The following is a 20,543-nucleotide window of genomic DNA, read 5'->3' as shown; positions in this document are numbered from 1 at the left end:
AGAAACTTTAACCTTAAAGGGAGAGAAATGTACCAACATCACCAGAACAAAATTAGTAATAATATTGTAATGGTTGCTGTGCGTGGGGTTTTTTTCAAGGTTTAAAGTGAAGTATGGGTCTGCCCCTGTGTACTCTCCCTTTTTGGGGTGTAGTCATAGTACGGAGCTGTGATTAATAACATCAGTTTGGTCTCCATCGTGTTCTGCTCTGTGTGCAAACACACATGCCTGTTGGAAAAGCTCTTACAGTTTCATGTTAGTTCAGCAAAAAGGCATTTCCATGCACATGAGGGAATACACTAATGCTGCTGAGAACAGCAAACAACACGCTTTCATGTGCATTGTTTGCATTGCTTGTTCTCTGATACTTCATAATATATATGGGGTGTGGATGTGGTTTCAGCGTTGTTGGAAAGTATGAGAAGAACTTGGGAGCCTCTCCCAGCTGTAAACAGATGTTACCTAACCACCTCTCCAAGCACTGTGAGGTCTTGGGATTGAAATGCAACACTGAGTTGTTTCATATACTTAAATGCTCTGGGTTTCAATTTATAAACAGTTCGAACTGTGATAGGTCGATTTCATGAAAAGGGTAGCTGAGAGCTGAAAGTCATGGTTAGGAAGAATATGAGACATTTTGTAAGAGGAATTTTATCTGGTTTTAGTAAACAGTTGCAAAACAAGAATTCTGTGTCTGCTGTTTTACTATCATGCTCCACTTTTCAGCCTCAGTTTCCTGAGTAAGCACCATCAGAATGGTGCTAATAATGATAAATGAATATAAATCAGTTCTTCTGATACTTGACTTTCTGATATTTGATAATGTTAATTGATCCTCATCACTCTACTGGATGAATGTACTTTGCTTCTTTCACACGTCTCAGACTAAGTGATTTGCCCAAGGTCATGCAATTGTCCAGTAACACATTCAGACTCACATTTTTCAACTTTCATACCACTATAGGAATCAGAGCTTTTATATGTCTGTTAGCAAAACAGATTAAAGACTACCCCATCATCAAAATATGCGCAGAGGCTTAACATTTGCAATTGCTATTAAGGTTTGTTAGTTTTAGCATATCAGCAAGAAGAGGCTTTAGCTGGCATCCAGGCTCTGTTAGGTTTAGTGCACAGGAATCCAGAGGCAGTCCTCCCCCTGAAGACCTTGCAGCCTAAGTACGTGAAAGCACAGAGGTGATAAAACTGCTCCAAAATCAGAGAGGTTTTGTCTCAGATCAGTACTTTAACCTCCAGATTATATGGCTGCTCTATTACATTTCCCTTGGAAAATGTGGAAGATAACCTGGAAGCAGCATTCTGGGAAAGCCTCCTTCAGAGTTACCATTAAAACCACAGGAGCTTTTCCTAAAGGAGATCCTTCAGATTTAATACTGTGTTCTAAAAGTGATTCTTCTTTAGTTAACCAGTCTAGCTTTAACCTCTGAGTTTGTCCCCCAGTAGCTGGTGGCATTAGAAATACCTGAACAGCTGGGGATTTGTAATGGCCATATAAGTGTTTCAGTGCTGCAGGGAAGTGTCAGTTCAAACCTACTTCAGCTGAATGAGAAATGAGGCACCTCACTCCTATTTCCTGGGGATCAATTAAAGTCTATCCAAGGGGAAAAAATTACAAATCACAGGTTGTTGGCGTCTTTGTAGCCAAGCCAAGGACAAACAGATCTTGGAGCTGCTATTCTTATCATTTGTTCCTGTGGGTCCTAAACAGGCACAAACCATTTAGCAGATGACAGTAGCAAAGTTTGTACTCTTGACTGTTTGCACCGTGCCAGACAACTGAACAGGTGATGTTCCTTTTCAGTTATTCTCACCAGCATTACATTTACATAAACATTAAAAACAAACTGAATTCTGTTTTCCTCGGGTGAGCAAAAGAGGATCACAGTAATACTGTAAATTACTGAGAAACTTCAGGTTTTTGTGTAGTGAGGCTTTCCCACTGCTTCTTAAGCAAGTGAAATGTGTGTTCCACATGAAAGTACTCCAGAAGATTTGTAGACTTTGGCTGCTTAATTGTTTCCTCTAGTTTGTCTGCTAATCTAACACACAGAATCACAGTTGTTGCTGTAGAAATGGTTGCTTTGAACACATGCTTACAGTTCTAAATAGAGATGTCAAATTAATTCCTATGTAGCAAAGGTCAAATGTTCTTTTCATACAGGTGACCTTGTATTGGTAATGACTTTACAAACAACATGATGTTTCCAAAGCATTCCCTTTGAAATTATATTTTTGTTTTCTTTTGACCTTCAGGGGCTTTTTAGAGTTTTGATACTTTTGCTCTCTTAAGTATAATAAATACATCATTATAATAAATACATCATTTACTTAATTAGTAAAACATACTAAAACATTTTTCGAGACCTAAAGATTTAATTTTCTGAGGTTACATATAATAATGTGCTATTTAGAAATAGAACAAGGGGAAAAGATCACATATCACCTTTATATATAATATAACTTCAAGAATTTCTGATTATAATATGTGAACAGGTAGAATATATATTCCTTTCACAGGGTTAATGTATTTTGAATATTATCATGAGTCATGCTAAGGATAGATACTATTTTGATTGTTACTCTCTGTGTCTGTGTGCATGTAAAATTTTGGCACTCAGTCAGGAACCAAACATTTCGGAGGGGACTGTAGCGCAGTTTTTCACAGGTCTCTTTTCTGATCACAATTCTGCTCCAAACATAGAAGCAGTAACCTAATACAGTTGTTGCATCCAACAGAGAATTGAGTGATTAAGTTCTTGGTACTGCCAGCAACTGTCACTGTAATCTTAATAATGCCTGTAACCTTTTCTAGGTTGGAAATTTTTGATTTGAAAACAGCGAAGAATGTTTGTCCGTTCTGTAAAGCACTTTGAAGTACTTAGATGACAAATATCCTATATAGTGGTTGTAAAATTTCATCACATATAAACAACCCTCCCTCCCCAATTTAATTTTTGGAAGATCTACAGCACAATGAGAAGTGACAATATTTTTATGATTCTTTTTGCTGTTATCTTTCTAGTTATTAAATTTTCTGCTTCACCACAGGAGCTTTCATGTTTGCTGGCATTTGTGATATAGGACTGTAGCCTGCTGTGACGTGCGTATAGACAGCTACTTTACCATCACGAATTTTTGTCCTAAGGCACCCTTATTGAGCAAAACAATATCTTGAATGTTGGCTGTATTTCTTTAGTAAGAAGACTTGTTTTATTACAAATGTTCGGTATTTGTTTCTAGTTTAAATTCACTGTCAACATTTCTAACAGCAGAGAGATAGATGCTGTGCATGAAGAGTACAAGCAGAAACTGAGAGACCAGGAGGCTTTCCACAGAAAACAAATTCAGCGGCAGCAGCTCTACGTTGAGGATTTAAAGCAGCAGATCCTGAGAGGACAGATCAAAGCAGAGCGGGAACTAGAAAATGACCAAGCGCTAATCAACCAGCAGATCCAAGAAAGTGGGTACCTGCCTCATCCCCTCTCTCGCTTCCCTTCCATTGCTGCATCCTTTTGTACTCTTGGTGTTCCTGGCCTAGTTATGCTTCACATTATGGGTGCAACTTTCATTATGGCTTATTACTAGTTTTTTCTTACAGTGCCTTTCCCTTGAGAACAGTTATTAAGCTTCGATTAACAGAACTAAAGGGCTTCCTTCACAGCACATCAGCAGCAGTGTTTCATTAGCTCTGCAGGTGGCTGCTGGGGAGGGCGGGCACTGAGTCTCCTGCCTCCCAAGCTGCTCCCCTCCCTGCAGCTTTGCTCTGCTCACATCCGTGGTGCAACTCTGCCGCATTGCAATGTAGAGCGAGCCTGCTGTCGTGTTTTTCTTGTGATCTACCCGTGCTTCATCCAGTGAGTTGTTCCGGGAGACTGAAACCGAGATGGTTGTGGTAGTTCCTACCATAAGCTTTCAGGAGAAATTGCTCTAACAACAAGATGTGACAGAAACCAAGAAGCGACGTGTGTTAGTTGAGGTACTCTCTTTACATATTTCATTGATGATGTCACCTGTGACAATATAGACCATTTTCATGTGGTTTTAATGAATTTCGCTTCTTAGGAAAAACAGGGCCATGGCATAAGATGATGGCTCGAACTGAATTTTCTGTGGTTGCTATGTGAGTTCTAAACAAGGAAAACAAAAAAAACACATCTGAGAAGTAGGTGGAACACTGAAGTTCAGAGCTAAAATCCCAGCCCCAGTTAAGGGAGAGTTTCACTGGCTTTAATATAGTCAATATTTCCACACTCCCCAGCCCTTTTATAATATGAAGAAAATGTATGAAGATATTCTGTGGTAGAAACTGAAGTGCAACAAATGAAGATTAAAAATAAGATGCAGGTTTGATTTACGCTAAAGATGATTAATTAGTGGTGTTGCCTTCTCCCCTGCTGAATTTGTTCTAAACGAAAACGGTATTAAAAAAAGAGAGGCATGCTTTGGTTCAACTAGCAGTTATTTCTAGGATGTTCTACAGTGTCACGTGAGAGTTCTAAATGCAAGATCAGTGATCAGATTTTGAATGGCAAATAGCTGCGTCAGAAGGTGGAGCCACAGCGTATTTGGAGAGCTATTTTTTAGCGTCAGTGGCTCCTGGCTCCCAGAGGTGCTGCTGTGAGTGCCGGCAGACATATTCAGCAAGATGTCTTGGTGGGTTTGGGCTGCCCCTTAATGAGTTTAGACTGATCTGGGAACACTTTAAACTATGACATGTTTTTGACCACTGAAATTGGGTGGTTACAGTATTCTCTAGTTTGTGTTCTAAAGAATTATTTGGTCCAGGTTTCTTGATAAGCAAAGTATGCCTATTAGAGAGGCACCGTTCCCAATTGGCAAAACCTGCTATTGGTTCCTGGAAGAAGAAAAATGAGGTTTTGGAAGCTTCTCAGACCCAAACTTGTGCAGTCTGCTATCTTTCAATTATGCCAGCCATGATGAAGAGATTAAAAGGAAATTGTGATGATGACATGTAGCAGAAATAGGCTTAGGATATGTAGATAGTACAGAGAACCAGGAGAGTTCCCCCAAAATATCTTTATTTCGTAGCTCTGTAGACTTGTTCTCTGCTTCCATCTAGTTCTGCTGTTTTTGCTGTGTTCACACAAAGCTTAGCCAGGTAGGTAGTTTTTGCCAGCCAAATGCAATTCTTCACTTGGCAGCCCACCAAAGTTCTCCACCTTTGCTGCGCCCTCTGTCTCAGCTGCTGACAGAAGCAAGCTTGTGAGCAGGGATTAATTAGGATCTTAGAGCTTGCTGCTCTGTTGCAGGGAAACTGTCATCTGCCAAATATTCTACTTGCTAGCAACATGCTAAGGAGGACAGATCTGGAAATAAAGAGATGAGAAAAAAGCTTTGCATGTGAAAATTTAAAATGGTATTAAGAAAAAATAACTAAAAGAATGACTAAAATGCTTTGCTTTTATCCGTAGAGTAACCATAAGAGTTAGAATTCCTAGTTCTGTGCATGTGCTGTGTTCAGAGCTGCCAACATGAACAGGACAGGAGGCTCTCTGTGGTAGGGGTCACTAATGAAGTATGTTTAACAAGATCAGTAGTCGCCAAGCAAGTGATGCTGACAGTGCCTATGTACTAATGATTTCTTACATCACGGAAACTTCCACAGCCCCAAATTCCTCTCTTGCAGCTCAGCCGTGCAGGGCTGCGGGTAGCCCTCATTCATCATACCAGACTTAAATACCTCTTAATTCCTAACCCCCTGAATAAGCAACAAAATGTTGCTTATTCAGTAAAGGACTGCAAATCGAAGGTAAGCCCAGGCAGAAGAATGTGGCTGCTAGTTAGACAAAAGTGCTTTGAAAAGCTTTGGTTGTTTGAGAAATGCTCTACTTGACAAGGAACCTTGCCTGTGATTTGTACACTGCTTTTTCAGCTAAGGATATTTTTTTCGTTTGCTTTGTGCAGCTCAATATGTATGTTTGTATAGCAGCATAAAAATGAACAAAATCTGCTTCATTAAGAGAATATGCCCAAGCCATCAGAGACAATCTGGTAGTGGTGATCTCAATAATCACTTCTTTTGATTGTTACAGTTCATGATATCACAGGCTGAAGCCAGTGCACTCTGAAAATCCTCTAAGCATAACCCCTGCAAGGAATAAAGTAGTCTTGTATCCAAGGTTAAAACCAAATCATCCTAGTGTTCTGTGTTTCTACTGCTTCCTCATTGACTGCAAAGATCAGGTTCTCAATATTTAGAGAAGACTGTGTAAGCAGGGGTAACATATTTTATTATCAAAATAGGTTAATCAGTTGATTTGTGAGCATATTTAGCATTTATGAAGTAAATGGGGGTGCATTAGCAGAAGCAAAGAAGGAGGGTGGTGATTTAATGAGAAATATGCACTGACTGGTGGAACGAGCTTGTCTTGTTGGAATTATGTTCATCCTGATAGCTAAGGGTTGTGTTGGCTTCACCTGTGTCCTTGCCATGAGAGCATTTGATTTATTTCAAGTACCTTACATGCTAAAGTGCTCAGGTACAAGATATGTGGGCTCCATCTGGCTGTTTTGGCAAGTGCTTGTTGGAGCAACAGTAGTTGCAACAGGTAGTAAATTTGTGGTTGTTGCTCTACCCTGCCAGGTGCCACAGAAGGTTCGTGTTGCTTGGGAAGCTGCCATCTGATGGGTTTAGAGAGGCTGGCAGAACTGTCCAGCAGGTACCTATACAGTGGGTTCCTTGTAGCATTGTCTTAAACCCACTTGGAAGATTGCGTGCCCATCCACAGGACTGGTAGCTGCCCCCACAAATGAGGCACATCCCAGCTGGGACATGGAGAGGTCAAGCCTTCAGGCACACTGAACTTGCCACCATTAAGGTTTAGCACAGAAATCGCCCTTTCCTCTGCTAAACAAAGTTCTTTAGCATGGCTCTGGGCTCCCTCATTTTCAGTGTACCTAGGTAAGTGAGAGAAAATAGTTTGCAGGTGGTTTTTGTTGGTTCAATCAAGTTAAGGAGGAATGGGGAAGAGCAAAAAGTACAAAGAGAAATATTTAGTTTAGAATAGTTGTAAACCACTGAAATGCTGTGATGAGAAGTCAGTAACATTTTAAGATTGCACAAGTGCTTATTTTTTCACTCAAAATGTGGGAATTTATTAGCCAAATGTTCATGAGTGTGTGTCTGAAATTCCATCTGCTGCACTAACAGTGGCTCTGTTTAGCTCTGTACAACTGCCTCTTCTAGTTCCCTTGTTAAGTCTGCTCTCAGTGCACAGACTTTCATTCCCTAAGTAACAAATACAAAGTTTAACAAGTTTCTTCAGAATAATTAAAGCAGAAGTAGCATATGTCACAGTAAAAAGCTAATGAACTCATACTTCACTGCTGTGAATATATACCCTCTGTCTGAAAAGTGCACAGAATTAAACTCCGGCCTTTTAATGCTTCCACTACATTTTAACAATAAAATTGAGGTGACATTGGAGCGTAATCCTTGAGAAATTGAAATGTGTTCTACTTTTTGCTTACAAGCAAGGTCTTATCTACTAGTGTGTTTAGCTGTATCAGTGAAGGCCCTGCTTATATCTTGCAGATGTTACTCAAAGCATTATCCCAATGGAGAGGCTTTCAGTGATCAATAAAGTGCAGCAATGATACATTTTTCTCTAAATAGTTTGTCAAGACTCCACTCTATATGTATAGAAATTATGTTCTTAAATGAGCTCTCAAGGCTGATTAAATTAAGAAAGAAGATAGTAACAAAAAATGTTTTTCCTTTCAATCATTGTTTTGTTTACAGACCAGCAGTGGCTTATAAATGAGAATAAACGCCTGGCTGCCCTTCAGCAGCAGCAGAGGGAGTTTGCAGTGCAAACAGAGTCTGTGCTGTACGCGGAGGCTGAGGTGCAGAGCTCCATTGGGCTGGAAATCTGCCCTTCCCTGCTGCAGCAGAACAAGAAGAGACTGGTGCAGCTGGAGCTCTTGCGAAGACACTCATTAAAAAAGGCAGAAAGAAACATAAGACGGAAAAAGGTCAAATTCCAGCTGGAAAGGATAGTCAAGAAGCAGAAGTTATTGGAAGCCAAGCAAAACTTAGAGCAGCTAGAAGCTAGCTGCTGGTTCCATGAAGAGTGTGTGAAACAATCCCAAGTCCTAAATGAAAATAACACTGTACTGTCCTCTTTGGATCACCATTTGCAAAAGAGAAGGAAGTCACTGCAGCACAGGCAGCGTTCATTCTGTAACCCACGAGTGCCCCAGGTACCCAGGTGAGTTAATGTCTGCCAGTTCCTCTGCACTTTCAAAAGTAATTTAAATTCAAGGTATTTTCAGTGGCCACCTGTAATCCAGAATGTCTTTCAATGTATTGAAACAGTCCCAAAACTTGCAATATCCATGAACTTACTATGTTGTTTGTCACACTGGAGCTGTTTGTCCTTTTTCCTTAGCTTGGTACAGCACATTCCCTGCTTAGCTCTTTGACATGGTCTTTCTCGCTGTTTTGCACATTCCTCCCTCAAGCCTTTCTGCGCTTTTTACCTCTTCGTGAATGCTTTCCAGGACTGGCTTAACTCTTGTTCCTACCTTCTTCAAACTGCTGGTAAATACTTACGTCTGCATCATTTTCTCTTGATTAGTGTCAAACTCTTCCTTCAGAATATTTGTATCATTTGAGTGATTCTGGTTTGGTCTTTTAGGCTGGCCAGCCTTTCTCAAGCTAAATAAACATCTCTACACAATGCCAAAAAGTTGGGGTGCTCGGGTGTCTATCACAGCATGGTCCTGGGGGAAGGAAATAGCTAAACTCTGCTGAGTGGATTTCTGTGACTTAGAATCATCCTTTATTTCTAACTAATGTTTGCAGCTTCTCGAGCCTACAGAGACTAAATACCAAGCTGTACGACATAGCATCAACCTATTCCTTTGTGTTGCAGAACATATTTCAGGATATCTAGGGGATTGTATGGTTACTGACAGAATTTTTTTATTATTCTCTGCTAGAATTTGCTTTAGAAAAGCATTAAGAATTTTGCTTCATGCATTGTTACTCTTAACTACAAGACATCACTGATGTGGAAGCGTTGTTAAGTATTTTATTCAAGCAAGGATTTGGCTTTATTTCTTTTTTATTTCCACAGCTGTTTGTTGAAGAGGGAGACTGTCTCAAAATTATCTACCTCACCAAATACTGATCAATGCTGTGAAAGCAATACAACAGGGAAGTTGTCATCTGTAGAATATCTTTACGGAAGAGGTAAAGACATTCCTGGGAGTGATGACCTTAATGATGAAAAAGGGATCTTCTTTTCAGTCCAGAGGCAGCTAACTGAAAAACAAAACCCATCTTCATCTGGAAATAAAAAAAGAGCAGAAGAATATTCTAATGATTTGGGTATCATGGCTTATATCAATAAAAATGATCAAAAAATTGCAAAGTTGGATGACAACCCAGGGCAAGCTGGATCTCAAAACCAGACCTCTAAAGGCTCCTCTCCTGATCTTTTTAAGGAGAAAGATGAGCCTGAAACTTTTATTACAGGGACAAGAATGACAAAAGCAAAGGTGCTAAGAGATTTAAGTCAGCCTGCAAGTAGCAATCTAGAACAAAATAGAGCTCAGGTATCCAATAAAAAGACTGGAATGGATATCAATGGAAAAGGCCACAGGTCTTCTCCAGAAAACTTTCCTAAAGAAATGAAGAAAACAGTGTATGGAAACCCACCATCAGCACATCTAAACCAAACAGCCAAGAACTGGAAAAGAGAGCTGAACTCAGCCTTGCCAAGTCATGAGAAATCATCAGTGGAACAGCAAGAATTTCTGATGGTGGCAACATCGGTAGGAAATCTCACTAAGATGAACACACAGGCACCACTCTATTACGCTGAAAAAAGGTGGCACAGTGCTGAGATGCTGAGTGCTGGAGTGTCCAAAACAGCCACAGATGTGCTGGGGAACTGGCAAGAGGATGAGGAAAATGAGATTTCTGATACTGACAGTTCCTATTCTGTAGATTCTCTCTCCTGCGCTTATGCAAAAACTTTCACAGAGAAACTGAAACAAGAAGATTTTGACAGAAATAAATGCCTTGCCAACCCAGAAGATTCTGAGAGTGATGACAGTCAAATGTCACAGGACTCTCTGGTAGAAAAGGAAAATAAAGCCAAAAAGCAGAATAAAAGCCGATTTCACAAGTCAAAGGCCCAACAAGAGCCAGCTAAACTTTACAAAAGCAGAACTGATCACCATATTTCATCTTTGGTGACATCATACGCAGCTCATAGGAGACTGGGAAAGCCTGAAAGAAGCTTTTCTCTGGACAGCTTAGCTGATGGAGAAGAGATGCCAGCTGAAGATCTGGTAGAAGAATCAAAATCTGATTCATCTGATGAAGTGCCAGCAGAGATCTATTGGAAGTTACAAACTCCTAGATCACCAACTATACAGACTGATGAAGACCATGAATCCAAGGCCTGCGACAGAGATACAGAAGGGACGAATTATGATCTGAAGCTGAGCAGTTCCTTTTATTTGGACACTAAAGTGCAGCCTGCTTGCAAGCAGTTGCTGGAGGGGACAAAAGTTTCCTTGGTAGAACAAGAAAGGTCTCTTGATAGAAGACTGTATTACACAGGTAGAAATCCTTTGCTTTCTACTGATGCTTGGTCCTCCTGTGACTCAAAGGTTGACATCAGCAGCTCCAGAATAACAGCACCTTCTTTCCATGAAAATTTGGAAGTTCAAGAAGCTCATCTGTGCTCCTTGAGCAAACCAGAGTTTTGGCTGAAGAAAGATGATCTAAAGCAGTCAGCTGCTGAGGTTTCTTTTGTTTCTGGCTCTAAGCAGATACACAGCATTACTCATTTATCACATCGCATAAACGAAATAAACACAGTTTTCTCCTCTGACACGTCAGAATTACCTTTACCTGAAACAATAACAACTACAAGCAGAGTTTCTGAGAGTGGATCATTAAATAAGATTCTTAAGGGATGGACAAACTCTAATGAAAATTCTTCCTTGGAATCTCAAGATGTCATGTCCTCATTTGTTAGCTCAGTAGGACCAAGCTCCTCTTTCATTCCTATTTCAGCAAGGCATGATTATTATCAACATTCAAGGTCAAATCATCCTGAACAAGAGCAATTGAATGAATTCTCTGCTTACAGGTCCACCACTGAATGCACACAAACATTCAGCTCTTTGGAAAGCGCCTCCACCGCAGACTGCTTGTCGCTGGTATCTAGGAGAGAGGGGGATTCTCTCCCCACAACTCATCCAGAGCTGCCAAAAGACCACGATGTGAAAAAAACACCTTTTCTTTCTGTGTTGCCCATGAACATTTTTGAGCAGAGAAATGGCCGTGTGGATGCAGATTTAGACAATGATTTCTTCAGAGCTTCTGAAAAAGATGACCTCAGTGATGACTACAATAACTTGATGACAAAATCAAGTATGACAGATTCAGGCAGCAGAAGTGCATCTGTCAGTGCACCCGCTGCTGAATCTTCTACAGGACTCGCTCATAATATGACCTCAACACAGACATCTGCAGTAAAACAAACCCAGTTTGGAAACCATGGGCAGCTTTTTCCAAGAAGGGAAATACCAACATGTTGTGATGAAGGTTTCTTTCTCGGTGACTTAACAAATAAGAGCTGCTCTCTAGTAAGCAGTTACGAGCCTCAGCCGTTAGCGGGACAAGGAGCAGAATCAGCTGTAACAGTAGGTCTCCTCAGATCTGGGGAGGGTAATTTGGAAGCAATGCAAGAAATGGATTATGAACAAATATCTGCAGAAGAAGTAACAACAGAGACAGATTTTTCCTCACGGAAGACAATGTATCGATGCAACCCTTTAGTTGTTGCTCACAGTGCAAGTTACGACCAATCTGCAACACCAATAGAGGTGTCTCAAAAAGAGATTATCTGTATGGAAACAAGCACAGATAGCTTGGCAGAGATTGTGCCAGAGGTGCCTTCTTGCAGAGATAATGAAGAATACGAACCAAAGGATGAAGACTTGTCTTCACTGAATCATTATGAATACAAAACCAAACCTGTTTCAAAACATTATTCCCATGAATGTGCTCTAGCAGACAGTCAGGTAAGTTGCTTATCCCAACAACTTTCAGAAGATTCTACACTATGCATTGATAATATAAGAGAAGAAAGCAGTGAAAGCAAAGAACACAATGTCTTGAACTCTCAGGCCGTAGTTCAGAAAGAATTTCCATCCAAATATGAAAACTTAGGGGTAAATGAAGTAAGTTATCTCAGAGTGAATGTAAATGGGAAAGACACCGAGTCCTTCCCTGCTGCTGTTTGTGAGAGTACAAATGATTTTCTCCCAGAATCCAATTCAAGCATATTTTACAAAGCTTTGACAAAAGCTAATCTTTTTCAAAGTGCATCTGAGACTGGAAACTGCGATAAACTATTGGAGCATGTCACAATAGTGAAAGGAGATTGTGATGCTACATCTAATCTTGCTATGGAAGTCAGTGCCACAGAAAGTTATTCTGATGTACCCCCTGGCAGCTTTTGCACGACGTGCTCTTCAAAATCAACAGGGCAGAAAAACAGTATGCATAAGATGACCGACATTTCTGTGGACTTTGATGCAGCCATTCTCTTGGAAACAGAACCACAGAACAAATCTCTACTTGAAGCAAGAGAAGAGAAAGAAGCCTTTCCTGAAAGTGATTGCCCAGAGGATATCTTGCTTGTTGAAGATGATGTAAACTCAGAATCTGGAAGAGTGTTTGAATACAACACAAATACATCAGCTGCTGTTTCTCAAGAGGAAAGTCCATATATAAATAAAGAATCCAAGTTCTTAAGAAGCCCAGAAACTGATCCAGAAGAAACTATGGTTCCTTATCAGAGCACAAAAGCAAACACTGATGAAGAAATAACAAAATTAATAAATAGTGCAATCAACTTAGAAAAAAATGCATTGGAAGTTAAATCCATACAGACCGAAAGTTTACCTGACTACGCAGTAGCCAAAGTCCAAAGTATAACTGAAGACAGTAGAGGTGAGGATTTTAAAGGCATTAGTCTATCTCAGAATCCAAAGAAACCTATCGATATTGTAGCTTGTGAAGGTCAGTGTGAGTTTTATACAAATCTGTGCCTGACGCGTGAAGAGGCAGAGAAAGATGACCTGCAGGTAGCCAGCACTGGGGGAGGACACACTCAGGAATCAAAAGTGCTCATACATTCTGGCAGCCGACTTGAAACAAGCAGCTTGTGCCAAAAAGAAAGGGAGATAGAAATAGGTATTTATTCACCAGAGTTTTCTGTTGCTCCCCAAAACACTCCTTCAGCTGTGTGTTCCCACACAACAGAAGTTACTCAGAATACTTCAGGCTTCCTTGACACTTGTGAGAGGCTTTTACAGATGAACAGAACAATAGAAAATGTGTTTAATACAGAGGACGCGCCTGCAACAGTACTAATCACAAGTAGGCAAGGAAATGTTTTAGCAAAATCTGAAAGCGAAGGACAAGTAAATTCTAGCACTTCAACTGAACAGTGTGTATCAAACTGTTTGCCCCAGGAAGACAAGGTCAATGAATGTGAAGTGACTGGGAGTGAAGAACAAATTACTGTGACAAACACTGAGGGGCTGATTATTACAAGGCGAGAAGTCATACGCACAGATGAAAGTGTTTTATTTACTGAAGAGTCACCAGCTCTAAATCAGATGTATTGTGACAGAGGTGACAATGAGGAAATTTTAAATCAGTTTAAGATCCCTGAAAGATACCTGACAGCTTCAGGACTAGAACAGAATATACTGTTAGAAGATGATTCAAGATACCATGATGCTACTGAAATGAGTGAAGATGATGTCTCAGTGGACTCTGTTACAGATATGACAAATGCAGTCATGGAAGATATTGATGCAGATGAATATTCAGTTGATGATAGTACCAGGACTGACCAATATAGAACTGAACAAGAATTTAAAAGCCTCCCCATTAAAGATGACAGCCATATGTATGAGAGTTGCTCTGTGCGATATCCTGAGCATGGCACTTCAGAAAACTTGAATATAAGTATCATTAGAAAAAGACCTGATATTTGTGAATTGGATCCAGTAGGCTCCAGACTTGAGGAGGAGAAAGTGCATTTGATGAATCTTGTACAAATGGCCAAAACAGACAAAGAAAAGCAGATGTTTGTAGAAAACACAGAGAAGGTAGAACTGATAATTTCACAAAACCTGAATGAACTATTCCCTGAAAACAAAGACAGCTGCCAAATGACACACGATGACAGCAGATTAAATGAAGTCTTAAGAGAAAACCAGTGGGTGTCTACTAGCTTTTCTAGAAATAATGAAGATATCAGCAAGCAACAAAATCCACCAGCAACACTGAAGTCTACTGAAAAAAACCAAGAAGGTTCACTTAAAGACTCCCCATGCCAGTCTGTAAATCACCTTTTATATCTTGGAGTAAGTGATGATTTCCATCTTGTTCAAAGTGTTCCCACTGCATTGGAAGGGCATACAAAGCCATCTGACTGCAGTGTTGGAACTGGAGCTGTTCTGCCTTACTATGAAACGTTACTGGAGAGCGAGGTCCGTGTTGGTACACCTGTCCCAGTCAACAACACGGGAGAGGACAAATATCTTCCTGATAAAATGCAAAGCAAGAATGTAGCTTTTCTGCAAACCAGGACCACGCAGGACCGGCAGGAGGAAGAATCCTTTATATTTAACAATACAACCGATTATGCCGTGTCTGGCCAACCCATCAAAGAGAACAGCTCTTCCACTCCCGACAGCACAGGTTATCCTGAGTCTGAAACTATTGTACTTCAGGAAGGGGCCAAAGGGAACTCATTTTCCTTGGAAAAATTGGATTCTTCTGAAGGTTTAACTCAGGATGCTAACAACATTCATGAAGAACACAGTGTGGTTTTAATCTTTAATAAACTATCAAAAGACTGCCTTAATTCCATAGAAGATACAGCTCAAGAGGAGAAGGGTACCATTGTGCCTGATTCACTGCTCTCGGGTAATTCAAACCTGCTTTCTACTTCAGAGAAAGAAGTGGTGAAAGATACAGAGGGGGAAGAAATGCATTCTTTACTAGAAATCTCTTTGCAAAAAATGTTTCCCAGTATTAATACCACTCAGAAAGTACTTCACTCAGGGAGTTTATCACATGATGAGAAGGCGAAATTTTTAAGCACAAGCTATACTACAACAAACAGTAAAAATGAAAATGCAAAGTTTCCTAGTGCAGCTGAGTATCCGTGTGAGCCCAGAGAAAATCAGGGACACAGGACTTCTGAAGAGGGCTGCACAGACCAGCCAGGCAGCACTGTTTCTGAGAACGCTTCAACCCTTTCAGAAGGCCCGAACAAGTCTCCATGGGAAAATCCACATTGTAGTAAAGAGTTTGTAAATTACAATAGGAACTCGGACACTTCTGAATGTTCTCCTGGTCTCCTGAATTGTCCAGCATCATCTGCAGCTGTTTTGATTGCAAGCAATGGAGATAAAGGTAAAAAAGATGCTGTTGTCTCTGAAGAAACAAAATACTTTGAAAGTGAATCAACTGATTTGAGTGTATCTGTAACTTTTCCTGATGTTTCTCAAAAAGGAGATGAAAAGAAAAGTAATTCTACAATTACAGAGAGCACATATGCTCATGATAATAAACTCCCTGAAAAAGCTGCAACAACAGATCAAAAGGAGAAAATAATTCAAGGTTCTTTCAAGAATTGCGATGACATAAAAGAAAATAAAACTAATAAGTGCTTAGAACACTACAGTAACACTTCTAGTGTGACTGTACCAGAATCGGGCTCGCTTACTCTTCAGAGCCAAGAACAGACTGGCAGTAAAGAATCAAAGTCCCTTCTGTCCTACTTTGCAGAAGATCCTCCAACTGGTGCACCATTTCAAAGCTCCAAGAACTTCAGTGCTTTTGACACTTGTTTACTTGATGACTCAAAATCTCAGATATTTAGTCAGCTTGAGGACTCACTTCAAGACACTTTTTTTACTGAGCAAATGTCCTCTGGTTCTGCAGATGTGTGCTCTGTAAAGGAAGGAGATTTTCCCCAAGCATTTGCAAGTGTCAATCGCCCATCCTTAACACCATTTTCAGAATCTTCTTTAACTGCAGATACAGGCCATGGTGAAACCGGCACATACAATATTTCACATACAAGTATATTGAAAGATTCTCCACTTGCTGTTTTGCAAATACAAGACACTCAGTCTGATAAGGCTGTGGTATTTGATGAACCAATACATGCTTCAGGAAGTATTTTACTTTCTCTTGCAAAAGAAAACAGGCATTTTCCGGTATCAGACACAGATTCTACTTCATATAAAAAATCAGCTGTAGATGGGGAACCTGTATATGGAAGTAATTGTAAAAAAATTGACAATGATAATAAAGTTGATCAGCACCACTGGGGTGAAGTTCCACCACAAGAAGCTTGCACAGAACATATAGAGAAAGTACTAAGTGATAATTCCCTTTTATTACCATCATTACCTTTTTGGGATACTGGAAGGGCAATTCTTGTTAAAGAGGGACAAATGAGAAAAATACTTAACAGAATGGAGGAGGAATTGCATTTGAATACTGAGGCTGAACATTTTGCAGTAAAAACACAGCAGAGAAAAACATCAAGTAGAGAACCTGCTGAAAAGCAAACTGATATATCCTCAAATTCTGCAAATGAATTAATATGCTCAGAAGTTACAATGTTGGAAAATCTGCATCCAGGAGATGTTGATGTGGATCCTGGTCACACCTGCAATTCATTTAGTCCAACATATCCCACATACAGCAGAAGCACTGATCCCAGACAACTGTATCACGCTGTCTTGGGTTTTGAAAAAAACCCCGCAGATCTGCAAGATACTGGTCAGTATGTGCCTGCAGGTGAACAGATAGAACAGATGCCAGACAGAACAAATACAGATGGTAGAAAAGAGATTTTACTTTGCAAAAATAATGCACGTTCAAGTATTGATAGTCCTGCTGATGATGCCAATTGTTCAACAACGGAAAACACTGTAATGAGGAATAAGACTCTGAAATCAGAAAGACTAAAGTTTTCTGTAATGAATAATGAAAGTACCTCTGTAAAGTTTTTACCAGAAAACCATTATTTGCCTCCTCAAGAATACAAATCGGTGCAATTGAGGAGCAAAAGATCATATTCTACTACACGGAATACAAAGAACTATAAACAAAGTGAACAGAGGCCTTATTTACAAAGTCACAGACTGTCAGCCCCAGCTATTGCTGTCTCCTCTGATATAGAATATACTCCAGAAGCTTCATCTAAGGCAGATCCTTTGTTGTATTCTGCATCTAAATCACTACAAGATTTGAATATGAGTGTAGAGCCTCCATCACCAACTGAAGATGATCTATATGGAGTTGAAAGATTTTCAAAGCAGGAATCAAAGAACTTTCTACAGGTTAAATCTAAACCCAGATTTCAGCAAAGAACAGTGCAAACTAAGAAGCTGGCAAACTATGATCCCAACAATTTACAAAATTTTGCAGCAAGAACCCAAAGCAGCCAGTCTTTAAAAGACTGTGCTACTCAATCTCCATCATCCTTACTGCACACAGCCCACAGTTCTGCAGGTTCAGAAGCAGATGTCCATTCAAAGAGTAGCTCTGTAGCTCAGTGTAGTGAAGGGAAAGCTGAAGAAGCTGGATATCAGCCAGAAGCAGGTTTATTTTTGCAAGACAATAAAGATACAATGCATTTTAGTTCAAGTGATATCAACCCATATATTCATCCATGGCAACAAGATGGATCGTGCAAAATTGGCTGGAAACAGTATGTTTTTGGAAGTGCAAGTGATGTCTCTTGCAATCAAATTCCTTTAAATCTTGAAAATCGTAAAGTTATGAGATGTTCCAGTGTAGACAATGGATTGAATTCTCAAAATTCTCCTTTTCATTCTCATCTCAGTTCATACGCTACAGCAAAAGTTTTATCGAGCACTTTAAGCAGCATTGAAGGTCTTCAAGGATGGGACAATATCAGACAAGACTTTCAATCTGCATACTCAAGTGACAGTACCAAGCAGTACAGCAACGTATCCAGCAAAACACCGGAAACTAATCCAGAAAATAACACTGCTGAATTTGAGAATCCTTCTGCACAACCTAGTAACTCTTCAGTGCAGGTTGATGAAATTGTGCTGTTATATCCTTCTGAGTCTGAAAGGTCTTCCAAAACACTACCAGGGATTACCTGTGAACAGGGTACACAAACAGCAACTACAGGACGGTACAAAAGGCAGAGGAGGCATCAGAGAAGTTATACAGATGTTTCTGCAAGAAGGCAGGAAACAAACAGAGATTTATTTCATCAACCTCCTTCTTGGACAAGCATGCAGAACCTTTCCATGCATCTGTCACAGCTTCTTCAGAACACTTCTGAGCTGTTGGGAAACCTCTCCCATCAGAGTATCATAGATAATGAGCAGAATGCCAAAATCAAGCAAAGAGGAATGGAAGAGGCTACTAGAGCAGATAGCTGCACTCAGACTACAGCAGATGTAGGCACTCAAACTGAGATTTTGGAAGAACCTCAAAGGAAACGTGAAGAAAAACAAGTGGAACCAAAAATGGAAAAAGAATTGAGGGAAGCTCAGGCAGTAAACATTGTTTGGAAAGGAGTAAGTGCAGATGCAGTAGGTAAGATTCCCAAAAGGAAAGAGGAAACACTCTCTCTTGAAGAAAGAACACAAGAACAAACAGAGATGAGAAATCTGGGCAATCCTGAGTTCCATTACAGTCTCGACAGCATTCTGGAAGACTCCTTTATGCGTCTGCCTCTCTTACCCAGAACCTCCACTCCTATGTTAGATTTTCAGAAAACATCATTAAATGCACACCAGAATGTTGCTTCCGCTAGTACCAGAGTTTCATCTGTCACATCATCTTTGCTGAGTTCAGGGCAAGACAGTTCTTCATGCACTGTAGTTAGCAGCCCTACTAATAGCACCTCTCAGTCTCGATCATCTTACACTCAGGATAAAAAAAGTGTCAATGAACTAGAGGTTCCAGCAGAAAGAAAATCTTGTTACAAAAACACCCTGCTAGTTGATAGGGCCTCTTCCCCTATTCTTACTCTTAGTGCTAGTCCCAGCAGCCAGACTGCTTTCAGCAAGTCTGTCTGCCCTGTTAAGGAACCCCTTGGATATTCCAGTGGTGCCTCAAGTCCCCTTCACAGCCAGAGAAAGCAGAGGGCAGGTCCACACTCCAGCACGCAACCCCATGTGGACAATTTTTCACAGACAGAAACAGACAGTGAATCTAGCACTTCTAGAGAATATAAAGGCATAAGAAAGAAATCTGGAAGTTTCTCAGATAAGAAAGCGGCCAAAGAACTTTTAGGGCGGGATGTTTCAAAAGACTTGGAACAACGGCACAGACTCACGGTTGACACCCACACTACCGTGTGTGCGAAACGACTGTATCACTCCAGCAGTATGTTGGAGGTGTCGGGCCACAGGGAAGTTTTAACAGGTGACCTCGGAGACCGCAGCCCACTGACACGTTCGCTTCGTTCTATGTATGTCATGAGAGGAGGAAAAGGTTCTTCAGCTGGAATCGGACATGAAAAATACGTTGGTAACTCTGATACTGCTTTGATCCATAACTACTCACTTCCAAATGCTGACTTACTTTTTAATAAAAAAATTAATGCCACTTATTCAAGCAAGACAAATGCTGGCACATCCTCAGAACCTCTGGTAGAAGCGTCTTCTCTACAATTTCACGATTTCTTCTGGAACAAAGAGAACAGCTGCCCTCCCCCGCCCTCTGATGTGAGCGATGCGCAAACTTCCTTCCAAGACGACAATACAGATTATATCACCGAAAGTGAATGTGACACTGAAATTCTTCTCAACAAAAATACTACTTTTACAAAGCCTTGCAGGCCTCGGAGCTACAGTCTCCGTGACTTGCCCATACACAATAAATTTAGCAACTGGTGTGGTGTTAAGGGCAGCCCTCCGCCTTCGTCACTCAGCTTGAGCGGCAGCGTGACTGATTTACAAAGTCAGGCGGAAAAGAAACCTGGAGTCACACGAGCAACAGAAATGGAAGGGAAGACCCAGCTCGGTGACAGCAGGAGCAGAGAGATCGAGCGACTTCAGAGGGAGCGCGCCCGGATCATGTCCGGCCTCCACCTGGACCTGCACCAGCAGCCGCTCACCGTGGAGCTGGCTGAGGCCAAGCTCAGCTACGGCATCGGGGAGACGGACGCCCTGCTGAGGGTCCTGCAGAGCGGGACCGCCGATGACCTGGTGGCCGTTCCAGTGAAGCAGCAACTTTATGAAAGGTAAATTACTTAAAGTAGCGTTGTATTGAGTGTTCTGAATACGCTTCATGCAGCATAAATAACATTTAGTAATGAGCACTTAATCACTTAGTCACACTGAGTGAGCTATTTGTGAAGACATACAGTATTAAGCTTATTTTATACACAAGTAATGCATGTAAGAAAAAATTTTGGGGTTGCTTCAAGAAAACAGGGAAAATATAA

General features: G+C 40.6%; 1 protein-coding gene across 4 annotated transcripts in view; it reads left to right on the top strand.

The window, feature by feature from the left end:
- STARD9 (StAR related lipid transfer domain containing 9) overlaps window positions 1–20,543 on the top strand; it is a 110,991-nt gene that overhangs the window by 81,187 nt on the left and 9,261 nt on the right. For all 4 annotated transcript variants that reach the window (XM_065636546.1, XM_065636545.1, XM_065636544.1 and 1 more), the window contains 3 exons: window positions 3,288–3,478; window positions 7,781–8,249; window positions 9,120–20,339. In XM_065636546.1, the coding sequence (XP_065492618.1) occupies window positions 3,288–3,478; window positions 7,781–8,249; window positions 9,120–20,339 (11,880 nt within the window). The remainder of the gene's footprint in view (window positions 1–3,287; window positions 3,479–7,780; window positions 8,250–9,119; window positions 20,340–20,543) is intronic.

Source organism: Caloenas nicobarica, chromosome 5, assembly GCF_036013445.1.
Source record: "Caloenas nicobarica isolate bCalNic1 chromosome 5, bCalNic1.hap1, whole genome shotgun sequence".
NCBI classification, from domain to species: Eukaryota; Metazoa; Chordata; class Aves; order Columbiformes; family Columbidae; genus Caloenas; species Caloenas nicobarica.
This window is presented reverse-complemented; position numbering and strand designations above follow the sequence as displayed.